This window comes from Alternaria triticimaculans (genome assembly GCF_023758025.1).
Source record: "Alternaria triticimaculans strain BMP 0046 chromosome Unknown scaffold_21, whole genome shotgun sequence".
Taxonomy (NCBI): domain Eukaryota; kingdom Fungi; phylum Ascomycota; class Dothideomycetes; order Pleosporales; family Pleosporaceae; genus Alternaria; species Alternaria triticimaculans.
In genome coordinates, this window is record NW_026055978.1 from 263642 (window position 1) to 277734 (window position 14093).

The 14093-nt window shown below is 54.4% G+C and overlaps 8 protein-coding genes across 8 annotated transcripts; 3 read left to right on the plus strand and 5 right to left on the minus strand.

Moving 5' to 3' along the window:
- Positions 1–274: 274 nt before the first annotated feature.
- J4E78_009568 (uncharacterized protein) lies at positions 275–1136 on the plus strand (the record flags this gene model as incomplete). Its single annotated transcript, XM_049370157.1, has 2 exons — positions 275–542; positions 613–1136. The coding sequence occupies 2 exons, from the start codon at positions 275–277 to the stop codon at positions 1134–1136; spliced, it is 792 nt and encodes a 263-aa protein (XP_049218157.1).
- A 76-nt stretch (positions 1137–1212) lies between these two features.
- Positions 1213–1872, minus strand: J4E78_009569 (uncharacterized protein; the record flags this gene model as incomplete). The annotated part of the gene is made up of 2 exons (XM_049370158.1): positions 1213–1751; positions 1800–1872. The coding sequence occupies 2 exons, from the start codon at positions 1870–1872 to the stop codon at positions 1213–1215; spliced, it is 612 nt and encodes a 203-aa protein (XP_049218158.1).
- A 344-nt stretch (positions 1873–2216) lies between these two features.
- Positions 2217–3947, plus strand: J4E78_009570 (uncharacterized protein; the record flags this gene model as incomplete). The annotated part of the gene is made up of 1 exon (XM_049370159.1): positions 2217–3947. The coding sequence occupies one exon, from the start codon at positions 2217–2219 to the stop codon at positions 3945–3947; it is 1731 nt and encodes a 576-aa protein (XP_049218159.1).
- A 1853-nt stretch (positions 3948–5800) lies between these two features.
- Positions 5801–6664, minus strand: J4E78_009571 (uncharacterized protein; the record flags this gene model as incomplete). Its single annotated transcript, XM_049370160.1, has 1 exon — positions 5801–6664. The coding sequence occupies one exon, from the start codon at positions 6662–6664 to the stop codon at positions 5801–5803; it is 864 nt and encodes a 287-aa protein (XP_049218160.1).
- Positions 6665–7429: 765 nt separating this feature from the next.
- Positions 7430–8966, minus strand: J4E78_009572 (uncharacterized protein; the record flags this gene model as incomplete). Its single annotated transcript, XM_049370161.1, has 3 exons — positions 7430–7510; positions 7559–8596; positions 8646–8966. The coding sequence occupies 3 exons, from the start codon at positions 8964–8966 to the stop codon at positions 7430–7432; spliced, it is 1440 nt and encodes a 479-aa protein (XP_049218161.1).
- Positions 8967–9548: 582 nt separating this feature from the next.
- J4E78_009573 (uncharacterized protein) lies at positions 9549–10037 on the plus strand (the record flags this gene model as incomplete). Its single annotated transcript, XM_049370162.1, has 1 exon — positions 9549–10037. One exon carries the CDS (start codon positions 9549–9551, stop codon positions 10035–10037), a length of 489 nt encoding a protein of 162 aa, XP_049218162.1.
- Positions 10038–10515: 478 nt separating this feature from the next.
- J4E78_009574 (uncharacterized protein) lies at positions 10516–11549 on the minus strand (the record flags this gene model as incomplete). Its single annotated transcript, XM_049370163.1, has 3 exons — positions 10516–11156; positions 11219–11417; positions 11505–11549. The coding sequence occupies 3 exons, from the start codon at positions 11547–11549 to the stop codon at positions 10516–10518; spliced, it is 885 nt and encodes a 294-aa protein (XP_049218163.1).
- A 580-nt stretch (positions 11550–12129) lies between these two features.
- Positions 12130–13668, minus strand: J4E78_009575 (uncharacterized protein; the record flags this gene model as incomplete). The annotated part of the gene is made up of 5 exons (XM_049370164.1): positions 12130–12621; positions 12670–13214; positions 13267–13288; positions 13405–13528; positions 13619–13668. 5 exons carry the CDS (start codon positions 13666–13668, stop codon positions 12130–12132), a joined length of 1233 nt encoding a protein of 410 aa, XP_049218164.1.
- Positions 13669–14093: the final 425 nt, after the last annotated feature.

Consider the following 14093-nt stretch of genomic DNA (forward strand, 5'->3'; position numbering starts at 1 on the left):
TGGCCTGCACTGCTCATACTGAGTTCTGCTGCCCTCTCGAATCAACGTATCAGCGAGCTCCCGATACACACACGAAAAAGATCTGATAAGTAGTTCAGCGGTATGGTCGACGATGTACGTTAGCGGGCAGATGGGCGGAAATCTCCGCATCGAACCCTAGTCCATCTCGACTTTTGGAAATCATCGAATCATTCGTTCTCCCGCTCCGCCATCTTCACGACATCTTCTTCCCACAACACTTCCCCTCCGAGTGCTCTTCCCACTTCCGCTCATCATGTCGAAATCACCGAAAGAGTCCACGCGATTTACAGCCACCGGAGTATGGGCGCACACAAGACCTGGCGGGCGGGCAACGACGCTCCAATTCGCGGATCCCGCACCGAAAAACGAAACGCCACAGCAGAAGGTCAAGCGGTTACGAGAGGCAGCGAACAGGGCAAAAATGGCGCAGGTGACGAGGTGGGATTACATGTACTTGTACGGCAGAATGGCGGCGGATGCGGCGCATAGGTTTACCGTCTATGGCTTGATATTTGCAACAGGTATGTGGGCACCAAGTGGCCAATGGCTGAACCGGTCACTGGGTAGGAATGATGCTAACTGTCTGAATAGGTTGCGTCGGTGTCCTCGCAGTCTTCTCAATAGGCGACATGATCGTCTACAACCGACGGAAACGAGCAATCTACTTCGCCGAAGAGGAACGAGTCCAGGCCAGGATCCTCGAAGCCGCCCGCAATGCTGTCGCAGCAGGAACAGCCTCACCCGCACAAGCCGCTCTTGTCACAGGTATCGCCGAGGAGCAAGAAGCAATGGAGAAGAAGAAGGCAGAGCGAAAGGCGCCCTCCAAGCTGCTGTGGTGGCTGCACGGCGACTGGAAGGAGGACCAAGCAATCGCAGAGCAGAGAAAGCTGGCGGTGGAGGAGATCAAGCGGCAAGAATCCCAAGGCAACTCAAACCTAGGTATCGCTGCTGCGGTACAAGAGGCCAGGGCGAACGACACAACATCCACTTTCACATCATCGACACCAGTAGTCGGAGGCCCGCTCGACAATACAGCAGAGAAGGTAGTGCACAAGGTGGAGGAGACGGGCAAGGGATGGTTTGGATTCATGAAGGGTGGATCGAAGAAAGAGTAGAAGAAGGACAGCGGAGAGTGAAGCCAGACGCTTCAGTGTACTATATACGACCTCAGCCTTGTACATTGCTGTCACATTAGATGTATGCATGATGGAGTTCTTCAGCAGTTATGAAGGAGTCAACGATCATCTCGGGTATCTTTGCTTCGTGTCCATATTGTACATCCAATGCATTTTCAAACGATTTCCAGTCTTGCAACTCGCTAATTCCCTTGACCAGCCACAGGTATATAGCTTCGCCGTTCTCGTGCACGCTGTTTCCAGTCAGTTCCCGATCAAGTCGGCCTCGCTCGCCTACACGTACCTCTCTCCATCCCTCAACATAAGGCCGCAATGCCGCCCACCCCAAGAGCCCCACCGTCGCTCCAATGAAGACAAACACAACTGCCTGGTCTTTGGCAGAATCTCTCTGGAAGCATGTTGTAAGCACGTTCTCCTCTTTCTCTCCTGCGCAGACGCCATAACCTAGGCAGAATTGGCGGGTGCAATCGTTACATGTCTTTTTGGAGGCGCGGGGTTTCAATTCGAGGGCGGCGGGCTTCTTCGTGCTGGGCGCGTCGAGGGCTATGATGGTACTATTGCCTTTGCAGGTACATTTGCAGAACGACGTACGCGCTATGAGATGTCAATAAGTGCCTGGATACGAAGAAAAGGGTAACGTACAGGCTGCAAGGGACAGGGAGAGAGATGATAGAAAAGTAAGGAGAAGGAAGAGGAGGTATGGCGGTTTCCGCATCGTGGTGGCGACAAGGATAGATATTGTGTTGAATCTGTACAAGCGACGGATCAATTGCAGTGCCAACAAGATGTCAATCTGATGTGGTTCTAGACGTCTATCGCGCGAGGAACATGATAATGGTCACAGTGGAGCTCCAAACCTCCGCCCGCATACACGCTAAGACCAGACAGCTGGGTCCCTTGTCGCGCTAAGCATTTTCCTTTCCCCTCCGGCCCCGACACCTCTACACGACGCTTACAGGCGTCGCTCAAGTTCGTAGCCCGTATTATTTGCTCTAGACGCCCTGGAGTCTTTGCGCACAGTCATCTCCACCTGTCGCACGCGCGCGAACCTGCGACCCAATGCCAGCAGCACAAGCGCCTAACTCTTCCGAAGCGCAACCCGAAAGCAAGGTCGTCCGCCTGCACATTACGCCTTTCCGCCCCGACCTGCTCAAGGTCTACGTCGCGCCGTCTGTCCTCCCCTCTGCGCAGAATATCTCGTACCATACCGTCGCGACCTTCCCCGAGAAAGGTTTCGGCTACGTAGAGCTACCCGAACCCGAAGCTCAAAAGATCAAGAAGAAGCTCAACGGCACAATCCTGAGAGGCGCAAAAGTGCGGATAGAGATGGCGAAACCTGAGAAGCGCAAAGCTCTGGCAGAGGCTGACGCGGCGAAGGAGGTGGCGGATACCGAACGCCCCTCGAAGCGCGCGAAGAAGGAGAAAAAAGAAAAGAAGGAGAAGAAAGAGAAGAAGAAGAGGGAGCAGGGCGTGCTGGAAGGTGTAGAGCTGCCAGACGACAGGAAAGTCAAGCGCGGTTGGACTGAGCCGTCGAAGAAGGACAGGAAGGACAAGAAGGATAAGAAAGACAAAAAGGACAAGCGTGACAAGGACGAGAAGAAGGAGCGGAAGCCCTCGAAGTACACCAAGGATGCTGAGCTGCTCTTCAAGGCGAAGCTGACACCCGTGGCTGCGACCGAAGTTGCTCACAAGGACGAGAAGAAGGTGAAGAAGGAGAAAAAGGAAAAGAACAAGTCCAAGATAAATGAAGTCGTTGTTCATGAGTTCGAGAAGAACATCAAGACTCCCAGCTTCCTGAAGCAGCCACAAGTCGCGCTGTCAACGAAGCCTGCAGTCGACTATGTCAATGGCCAGGGCTGGGTAGACGAGGACGGTGTCGTTGTTGAGCCTGAGACTGGCAAAGCCAAGGCTAGGCGAGCTCTGGAGCTGGTAGACGCGCCCTCGGAGGCTCAAAGGGCCTGGATTGACGGGACAGCAAAATCTACGACCACGAAGGACCAGAAGAAGAGGAAAGCTACTCCCCCACCATCATCGTCTGAATCTGAGGACGAATCATCAGTAGTTTCGTCTTCTTCTGAAGATGAGGACTCTTCTGCGTCCGAGTCCGAGCCAGAATCAGAATCAGAAGCCGAATCATCTGCATCTTCTCCCGCTCGACCTGTCGAAAGCAGGAAAACGCCCGAGGTCCAACCAACTACATCGTCCGAGAAAGAGGTTCACCCCCTCGAAGCGCTGTTCAAACGCGCAAAGCCCGCAGATGGCACAACCTCAACTCCCACCAAGAAGCTCACTCCAATCGACACATCCTTCAGCTTCTTCGACAACAACGAAGACACGATGGAAGTCGACGGCGAGCGCGGCCAACCCATCGACGAAGCCCCCACCACCCCCTTCACTCAACGAGACATTGAATGGCGCGGCCTCCGTAGCGCAGCACCAACCCCCGACACCGCCGGCCTCGGCCGCCGCTTCTCCTTCGACTGGCGCAAGAACAGCCAAGAAGCCGACGAGGACGAAGACATGGGCGACGTTGACTCCCTTGCCGAGCAACGCCTATCTCAGAATACGCGCGCAAATGCCAAAGCCAAGCTAGCTGAGGTCGCGGAAGAAGACGAGGAGGACGAGGAAGAGAATGCAGCGGCTGCTGGTGGTAAAGAGGAGAAGCCAGAGAGCGAGTTTAAAAAGTGGTTCTGGGAGAATCGGGGTGACTTGAATCGGGCGTGGAAGAAGAGGAGACGGGATGCGTTGAAGGCGAAGCGGCATAGTGAGAATAGGAAGATGACTCGGTAGTAGGAGGGTGTGAGGCAAGAGCCAACCGATTGTGATGGTATTGTTATTACGTTTTGCGCGCTTCAAGATGTTCATGAATTGGGGTAGCGAAGAGTTGGAAAGACAGGAAGGGAAGTTGTCCTTTCCATTCGTAAAACCGAGACATGAAAATGGCTCTCAATCAAGACCTCCACGTTATCATACATCATCCCCCTCAAAAATCCAGTTCCCATGTATACGCCTCGAACCAGAACGCCTACCTCATTTCTCTCCGTATAGCTAAACATCAACCCCCTTAAACATAACACACCTCCCGCCCTCCCTCTCCCCGCCCACCCAACTACTCTTCCTCCCCTCCCCACCACACGCCTCCTCCGCCCTCGTCAGCAACGTCCCCTCTCCGACCACATCTCCCGCCTCAGACTCATGACCCTGGCTCGACGTCGTGGACGAGTCACTCGGTATACTGCAGAAGGGAGCGCCTATCATGCCTTTCTCCGTTGCGGTGATGATGTCGGTTGGTATATGCGGGAGGGGTGGCCGTTGTGGTGCGGAGGAGATGGTCGAGGGGTTGGAGGATGGGGGTGGAGGTGGGGAGGCGGATGCACGACGGTGGGACGAGGGATTATGCTCCGTCGTAGTTGTTGTTGGTGCTGTAGGTGTCTCTACTGGTTTCGATGGGAAAGCTATGTTTCTTGTTAGCATGTCGATGCATCATTCTCCAAGTCTAGACATTACATCGGCCGGGATATGTTATCCATGTACATACCATCGCTTCCGGAATCGACATGTTGGCTACTCCTCCGCCTCTTGTCAAAGCTGCCAGTCAATTTATCGCGTAGATTGAATAGCCAGTTCATGTTGTAAGATGGCTCTGAAAGTAGGTGTTCTGTTCCTGATTTCTTAACAAACATGATCGGTCTGGATATTGGATACAAGTTAAATCGTACCTTAGTAGTAAGTAAGAGCAGTCCCGCGCAATGATATATCAACCAATGTTCGTATAAATCAGTCCGAAACTCAACCACGAAACGGAAGTTCAAGGTCCACACTGAGTATATATCCCGACCCCGAAATACCCCGACCGAAGCCAGTCCCGCCCCCATTAAAGGTTGAAAGCTGTTCTGTTCCACCTTCAAACAAAATGACGTATCGCGGGCGCCTTACTCTTACTCTTACTTGCTTATCTGCTTACGCTTTCACGCCCCCATGCCCTCGCCCGTGCCGTGGCGCCTCGTCCCTTCCACCGCGTCACGACAAAACGAGGCATTAAACAACATCCATCCAACCTCCCTCAACATCACACCACGCCACAAATGTGTCCTACCCTTACGTATATCACGCCTTCCCCCCTCTTCACATGCACACATCCCGCGTCGCTGATCTGCCGTCAGAAGGGGGACAACGAGATCGACGCTGGGATGCTGTTCCGTTAGGTGCATATCGTGAGGATCAGCGGCGTTAGTCGTCTAGCCCTGGATGGATCTACGGATATCCCGTCATGCCGTGTTGGGGGGAAAGAAGCAAAGCTTGTGATAAGGATGGTAATGGGCGGCGTAAAGGAGATTCGGGGTCGTTATCTTTGCGATCGCATCAAAAGTGGTCTTTTGTTTAGCTCGATTGATTGATTGATGGATTGATTGATTGATGGATTGATGAGAATGGTAGAATTAGAATAAAACGTCCGCCCGTATGGATGCCGATTGGCATAGCATATCCGCCTGATCGCTCAAACTCCATGTCGACAAGTGAAGATATAGCCGGAACTCTCCTGTTCCATCCCATCGCACATGCAACGTTAGCCTGGCCTGCGCTATTAACAATCCTTCTCACAGATACCCTACAAACACATCTCCTTCACCCTATTCACAGCTTTATTGGGGGACCCCTGCTGTCTCATTAGCAGGTGCTTGCACAGTATCAGAAGCATTGCCAACCCCGCTGCTCTGCGACTGCGGTGCACCCCTCCGACCCCTCTGACCGTCAGCGGCGTCATTGCCGCCCCTGATCATGCGCTCCAGATCACGGATGCGCTGTTTCAAGGCCTCGTTTTCCTTTTTGACCTCCTCCAGCTCCGCCTTGTGTTGTGCCACCTCTTCGTAGCGTGGGGTGCTGACGACGCTCGAGCTGCGGTGGTCGCGCTGGGCAGCATCGCCCGTCGCAGGCTGGGACGAGATGGAGTAACGGTGTGGAACGTGGCCTGGTGGTAGGCCGCTGCGGGAGACGCTCGAGGAGCTGCGGTGGCGGCGCGAGGATGTGGGATGCATAGGTCCGGTGGGAGCTTCAGCGTGTGCGACGGAGGAGTCGGCGGCGCTGGACATAGACGTGTTGGAGGCCACAGACGCAGAGTGTGCGCGCAGAGCCGAGAGTTCTCGCGTCAGACGGTTGACGACGGCTTCCTGCTCCTTCTCGAGCTCCAGGTGCAGCTCTGCTTGTGTCATCGGACGTGGGTGTCTCATCGGAACGCCTGCTGAGTCGACGCTCGCCTGGACGTAGCCGCTCGCGCTGGGGCTGAGAGGCGGGAAGCCATGTACATGATGTGATGCTGACTGGGGCGGTGGTAGGGTACCGCCAGGCGATGCGAGAGGCAGCGGCGGGGGGCCCATCTGCGATGCTCGCCTAGAGCCCGGTGTAGATGCCTGACGGGACGATGTCTGACGTGACAACGAGCCTGAAGCCGGCTGCGTGCTCGACGTATTGCCTGTGTTGGTCGGCACCTTGTTCAGATCCGGGGCCATCGTGCTTGTCTGGGTGCGAGTCGCGCTGGGTGTGGTGGACGTGGAGGCGTTGATGACCCGTAGGAGACGCGCTGTCTTGCAATGTTTATCGAAGAAGCAGCTCGTGGCTGATTGTGGAGGGGAGACTGATCTCAATTACTGGGCGTTGTTGTGGTGGTTCCGAGTACGGTGGATGGATGGGAGGAAAGTGCATCTGCGGAGCGCACGAGCGACCGAGAGGGGCAGGGACATTCACTCCATCGCATGATCATCCCGGACGTGCTTGCTCCGAACGATGCGCTTTAACCGGAATTGCTTGTCAATGATCGTTTGGATGGTGTTGGTCGGACAGAAGCGAAGATTACGGCAGAGCAGCCATGTCCACTCAATGCGCTAGCATCTACCAGTCTGCTACGAAGGCTGAACCCTTGTTTCCCCACACGATGTGACGATGTCAAGCTGAAGTTACAAGCATTCACACATCCACGTCGCGTCCACTTGTTGATATGTGTTTGAAATCTGCAAGTTTGTTTGGTATTCTTCAGCTCATTGCTCGTTCGCTCATCCTGTCCATCCTCCGGCCCGCTCGTCGCGCACGGCGGGCGGTGTCCAGTCGTGGAAGATCGCGACCTGGACCCTATCTTCGCCTTCCCCATGCCTAAGCGTATCTTTAGATTTTGCAAACACGCTTTTGGATACCCATGAAATCCTCCAACTCCAAGCGCAATGCTCTATTGTGTGGGCCCCGAATGTGAATAGTCGCTCTCAGAAAACACTCGTGATCCTCTAGTACGTCCTGGCCAAGTTGCGGAGGTACCAGTCTACGAGCCTCCTGCCGACCTTTGCCTCTGAAACGTGGATGAGGTCCTGATAATCGTTAGCAGATGTCTCTCGTTCCAGATGTGTTGTACTTACACCCTCCATAGCATAGTCGAGGTCGCTGGCCTGGATGATATCACCATCCAACAGACCACCCTCGGCCCACCTTATTTGCCTGCTCCTCTGCTTGTTGACGAGCAACCAGCACCTGAGCTTCTCTGGCTCAACCTCCAAGAATCCAGCGAGCTTCTTGAGGTCCATGGTTGTGTAGAGCTTGAGGTAGCTCTTGACGGTGGGCGACATCATGTTGTTCTTGACCTCGTCCATGAAGATGCGGAGGTGGTGCTCAACAGGGTCAATGTTGACCTCTGGGTTGTCGAAGTCGGGAGGTGTGGGGCTGATGAACTTGGGGCAGGCGGTGCGGAAGAGCTCCTCGAAGAGGGGAAGAGACTCGGGGCCGCCGCGCTGCAGCCTGTTGAACTGCTCGCCGTACTTCTCCCTCAGAGCAGTGTGGATGGTGTCGTCGAGCCTGGTGGGCTGGAAGGCTACGCAGATGGCGACAAGTGCGTACATTTGGTCGTTCTTCTTGGTAATCGAGTCGTACTGCGCGTTCTTCTGGAAGTTCTTTGTCCGCGACACGTAGACGAGGATGTGGCTGAACATGCGGATGGCATCCGAGTATCGTCGCATCATCATGTAGGAGAATCCGACGTAGTAGTATGTGGTGAAGTGGGCGGCCATGACACGGGCGAACATGGCCTTCTTGTTGAGCTCAATGTCGTCGAGCGTCTTGAGCGCGAGGCTGAAGTCTCCGAGCAGGCAGTGTACGCGGAGCAGACCGATGATGGAGAAATATCCCAGCATCTTGTATAGCGGCCTGTTGCCGTACTCCCCGGCGTACAGACTCGCATCCTCGCCCCGCTTCATCGCCGCCAGCTGCTCGCTGATCTGTGACCGCTGAATGAGCGAGTACAGGACGTTGAGGACGCTGTAGCAGCCCCATGTGTTTGGGTTCTCGCGCAGGAGCGCAATCTCCTCCTCGTTCTCGTTCTTCTGGGCGACTCGTTGGCGGTAGCTGCAGAAGCTGTTGAACTGGTAGATGAACTCGTCGATGACATCCCACGCCCAGTAGTACTATGCGCAGTTAGCCCTGCTATATTCCCCTTTTTTCCGGATTCCTTACGTTTGGCACTTCCAGGTCAACGGGGCCCTCGGAGTTCAGGATGTAGTGGAAGAGGTTGCAGTAGCTGTCGTAACTCGCAAACTTGGTCTCGAGCGTGGCCTGGAATTCGAGGGGGGTGGCCGCGGCCTGCAGTTGCGCGTGGATGTCCTGGTTGCTGTTCATCGAGGGCATGCGGTCGAGGTCCTCCATGCCGTCGTATTGGACCTGCTCGCGGTAGTCGTTCGCCATGGCCTCCTCCTCGACGTCCGAGTCGTCGTCCGGCGCACGCCTGGCAGCGTCGCCATTCTGGTACTGCGGCGGGACACGCTCGCGCAGACTCATGTTGGGTGTTCGTTCGGGCGACGGCACGGGTGCTTGTACGGGGGGTGAATGTCGTGTCGTGGTGCTGCTCCCCGCTTTGTCACGAAATTTGGCGTTCTGTGCGTTTGCTAGCGGCAGTCTGCTATCGATAGCGCGCCCAAGCAGAGGGCAGGCGCGACCGGGATCAGCGCTGTGAGGGGCAGTGCGCAGAGGTCCACTCCACTCAATCCTCACGGCCATCCTGCTGTTTTGACACGTCCTGATTCGACTCACCGGCCATATCCTCAGCGCTGGGTGTCGTGACGGCGTTGAGAAAGTATGGCGAGCCCATGTCGTCTACCGGTGCCGGGTCCGTAGTTTCGCCCTAGGGCACGAGTAGCTGTGTGCATCAATAACGGAGGCTTTAGGCGCGCTCGGTGCCAGTATGATGTCTTCGCATCGAGTGTGGCTGATAAACTACAAAAGCCTGCCGTTCCTCTGTCCCTAGACCCTCTGGAAGCCACGCCGCTGTCAAAACCCTACTACTGTCTTTACCACCCACGCTACCCTTTTCGTCGCAGTCAAGACCCTTCCTGCCCTCTGACTCGCTTCCCACCCTCCAATATGACGTACACCATCGTCCTCTTCATCACGCGCAACCACGACCTTACCTCGGAAGAGTTCAGAGACCACTATGAGCACACGCACATTCCCCTCGCTCATTCGCTGCTCGCCTCCTGCTGGCCGATCGATTTCAAACGTCGCTATCTCGCGCGGATATCGCGGAAGGGGTTCGGAGGACCGGCAAATCCCGACCGACCGCCGCTGATGCTAAGGGGCGAGATGAACGAGCTGGACTGTGACTGCATTGCAGAAATGACGTTTGACAGCGAAGCCCGCTTCCAAGAATTCTACCGAAGAATCTACGCCCCGGAGAATGCAGCCAAGCTAGCGAGAGACGAGGAAAAGTTTTTGGAAACAGGGAAAACGAGGGTCATTGTCGTTGGCGAGACTTGGAGTACGGACGAACACGGCGTCTCGACGAGAGAAATAGGCTACATCCGCAAAGACGAGAGGTCCGACAGCGAAGCCAGTGGTAGCGGCCAGAGCTGAGACGAGAGACGGATGCCGACATGCGACCCGGAGATACCACTCGACGCCCAGCATGCGATTGAGTCGAAGTATCTGCGTTAGGCGCAGGAAGATGGTGCCATGGTGGTGAATCGAGCTTCTGGCCATAATGATCGGCGTTCAATAGTTTGGGAGAGGGGCTGGCGCTGCGCGCTACTAGGCACCCGTTCGCGCTGCGCGTAGGAGTTCACCGGTTGCTTCCGCGAACTTTTGTCAGATACCATGTCTTTGCGAATTTGCGACTTTTGGGCGCATTTGGAGGAGCCCGATGTTGGCCGAGAGTAGATTGAATTGACCAAATGGAATACATTTCGTTTATTGAACTTTACACCCTCGATCGAAACCCGCAGCAAAGAATGTCCAGATCGAGACTAGTGCTTTCCTGAGCATACTTTTATACTTATCGAACATGATGCTGAAGATAATACAAAGAGATCATGTTGATGCGCCACATCCTCACTCAAGGCTTCCCCTCTCCCGAATGCCTATAAACATAATGCCAATCCCCCCTCGCAATATCAGCCCTGACCTGATAATTACTCTCCGCATCCTCCAAGACCTGCATATCCAAATCCACAACACACATGCCCTCGCCTGCACTCCCCAACTTCCCCAAAGCCCCCACAAAAGGCACAGCAACCTGACTCAACCCCGCATACCCCATCCCCGGTGGACCCCCCGCATTCGCAAAAACAACCGCACACGTATTCTCAAACGCCCGTGCCGTCAGCATACTATCCAGAAACAATGCTTCAGCCGCCGGGTTCCTCGCAAGGCCCGCTTCGTTGCAATCATTCAGCGTCCAGAACGTCGGTATAATAATGATTTGCGCGCCTTTGGCTATCAACTCGCGGAACGCTTCTGGGAACGCGAGATCCCAGCATATGAGCAATCCGACTTTTCCGATGGGTGTGTCGAAGACTTCATGGGGGTCGTGGCGGGAGCCGGTGAGGTGGTTGCGTTCGGGGCCCCAGAGGTTCTTTTTGATGTATTTTCCCACGATGGAACCTGAGGGCGAGATGTAGTAGCATACGTTGAGGAGTTTGTCTTCCGCTGCGGAGTTCTCTTTGTGGGATTCTACGATCGTGCCGGGGACGATGGCTACAGTGAGGAGGAGCTTAGTTTTGGGTTTGGGGGATGATGAGGGTTGGAGTGATACTTACAGATGTTACATTCTTTGGCTAGGGAGCAGTATTTCTCTAGGTAGCCGGAGCATTGTTCGATGCACTTCAGGAACTCGGGATCGTTTGGCTTCCAGCTTGTCAAGTGGTATTCGGGTAGGACAGCGAGTTCGGCGCCCTGAGCTGCTGCTGAGCGGATGAATGAAACGGCTTTGTTGAAATTGTGCTCTGGTTGTAGGGGCTAGCTAATGTTAGAAACTGATGCTGATGGTTGCAGATGTGGTCGACCATGATGGGCAATCAAGATGATGTGGGGTAGAAGAGATACCTCTGGGTAGAGTTGGATGACAGCAACTTTGATCGTCGGCGCCATATTGATTCGACGAAGTTTGTTGATATAGATCAACTAATTCAGGACGATATCTGTGGTGAAGTTGTGATCTACGAAGTGAGGCTAATCAAAGGCGTATGACATAGCTGACGCATGCGCGTCGATGCAAGACTAGTGCTCGCTAAAAGCGACAAGCTTTCTGCCCAGGGGGTGAGCATGTCTACCATCCCGGCAAAACGCTGATCATGGACATCTCCTTTAAGCGTGAAGGGATGAACGTATCATAAGTAAAATAATCATATTCCAGAGTAGCCGAGGGGTATCTATATAGGAAAAGAAGCATACTCCAACCAACACCTGTCGAGGGCTGTACGACACGACCTTCTTCTCGTAAACATACCCATATTATTATTCTGGTCGCCATGCCTGCCCTCATGGCTTCCCTATCTTCGCATGAAGAATGTAGCTGGATAGGTGGAATATTTTTTAGCTTGTTTTGAAACGTGCCGCAACGCGAAGAAACTTGACAGAACAGAAAGGCCGGATCAAGTTACTGTAACCCCTCGTCGACCCCAGGGAATGGGCCGAGCTCTGACAGGCGATGAACCTCCATCGGCAATGTTCATGCTACTACACTGTCAGCCCAATGGTAACCATCGACTTGCACACCGTTGGTCCTGTACAACTCCTCTTCAGACTCTGACCCATCGTCGGATCCGGTATCTAGAAGAGCATACTGGTTGACCACAGGTGCAGGCTTCATAGGCATGCGAGCGACGGGAGTGTGGGCCTTTTTGGGCTGAGGAAGCGGTCCAGCGCATTCATCCGGATAGTACTCGATGCGCATGCCCTTGTATACAGTACGCGACATCATGCAGGTCCTGGCGAACAGAGCGTTGTGGATAGAGTTGGTCGAGATGTACGCATCGCCATTTTTGAAGTAGACGTCTACCACGATGAGGTTGTGGATGTGGTCGAGATGGTCACGGATCTGATCTGTAGTGACCTTGCCTGCAACGCCTCGGACAACAAGGTTTCGCGTAGCGCCGCCGGTGATCTTGTTGGACACGTGCGGTGGTACGTGGAATTGTCGGTCGCTCCAACGGAATTCAAGCTAGCATGGTCAGCTTCTTTCATGCCTTGGGGTAGGTGCGTATCTCACCCTCTTCATGTGTAAATATATGTCGTTACGCTTAGCATAAGCAAGAAAGTCGGCAGCTCCTTCGATGAAAGATACCGTTGCAGATCTGTCGTTGCGGAGGAATATGTCCAGCAGTCTGCCGCCACGGACAATGCTGGCCAGGTCCTTATGTGTGGTACGCTCGGAAAGGTTGGTGATTAGCACAGTACGCTGATCGTGGAGTGGTATACGCTGGGCTGGTCCGCGGTTTAGATCGTCATATTCGTCGGGTGGACTGTCTGGGTCGCCGGTGAAAGACTCGGATTCCCCATAGCTGACGACTCGATGGAACGATGCTGAAGGTCTAGGGTGGAGTCCATGGCTGGCAGAGGTATAGTCCGACCCTTTTGGGTAACGAGCTGATGCAGGCGCTGCTACAGGAGTAGCCTGCGATCTGGCATGTGTGTGTTGCGATTCATAATCGTAACTGGACGGTTCTTCGTTCGAAGCCCCATTCTCGCCCTGCAGCAGTGTATCCAAGGTTTCGTTCGTCAGGCCTCCACGGAATAGAGCGCTCTTGAGAAGGTCTAGACACGGTCAGAAAGGGACAGTATTGCGCTGGGGCAGGAGTGTACGTACGGTACTCTCGCACTGCTTGGGTCTATGGGCAAATGTATCGTTAGCATTTTTGCATCTACAAGCAGAAGCCAGAGCGAGCTGGAGGGCTAGTGGACGAAGTTCGAAAGTTTAGAGTTATGTTGGGTGAACAAAACGTACCATGTACTCATGTTCTGCCTTGCTGATGGTGACATTGTCAGAGAGATCAGTGCCGTAGCTGACAGGCTGGTTGGAAGTATGCTGTTGATAAGAGTCAGCTCTACCGAAGCCAGACGCATAGCTACTGCCTGGGGGGTACCGACAAATTCAGCCCTAAAACTCTAATCAGCAAACAGCCCGGCGCATAACACAGTGCAAGATAGTGAGCACTCACTTGCGTAGAAGAGCGTCGAAATAGGATTTGCCTATGGTTACGGTGGCCATGGCATAGGTGAAGAAGAGCGAGGTGCTCGGGGCCGAGGATGGCTTCGCAACGTGCTTTCGGGGTGTTGATCAGTGAATTGGGCAGGCTATGGTAGTTATCAGTGACGGGCAGCAGGTCCAAGCTCGCCCTAGCGCTCCACAACTCCACAGGGCTGGGAAGGCGCCATGGATGGCCTTCCGCGACGCGACCCCGGATTGCTTATGCAGCCCTGTGCATCTGTGTATACAGCATTATCAACGTCTATTTTTCTTTTTCTGCTCCGTTTGCACAACTTCCTGATGGTGTGACGAAAATACGTCCACCAACCTTCCACGTTGCAAACAAGCGCTGTGCGACACCCATCGGTTGCGTGCGACATGGTGATAGGCACGAATGGGCGCGGCGTAGCGGCATCGATCCCCCGCTAGCGTCCATGGCGTATCAA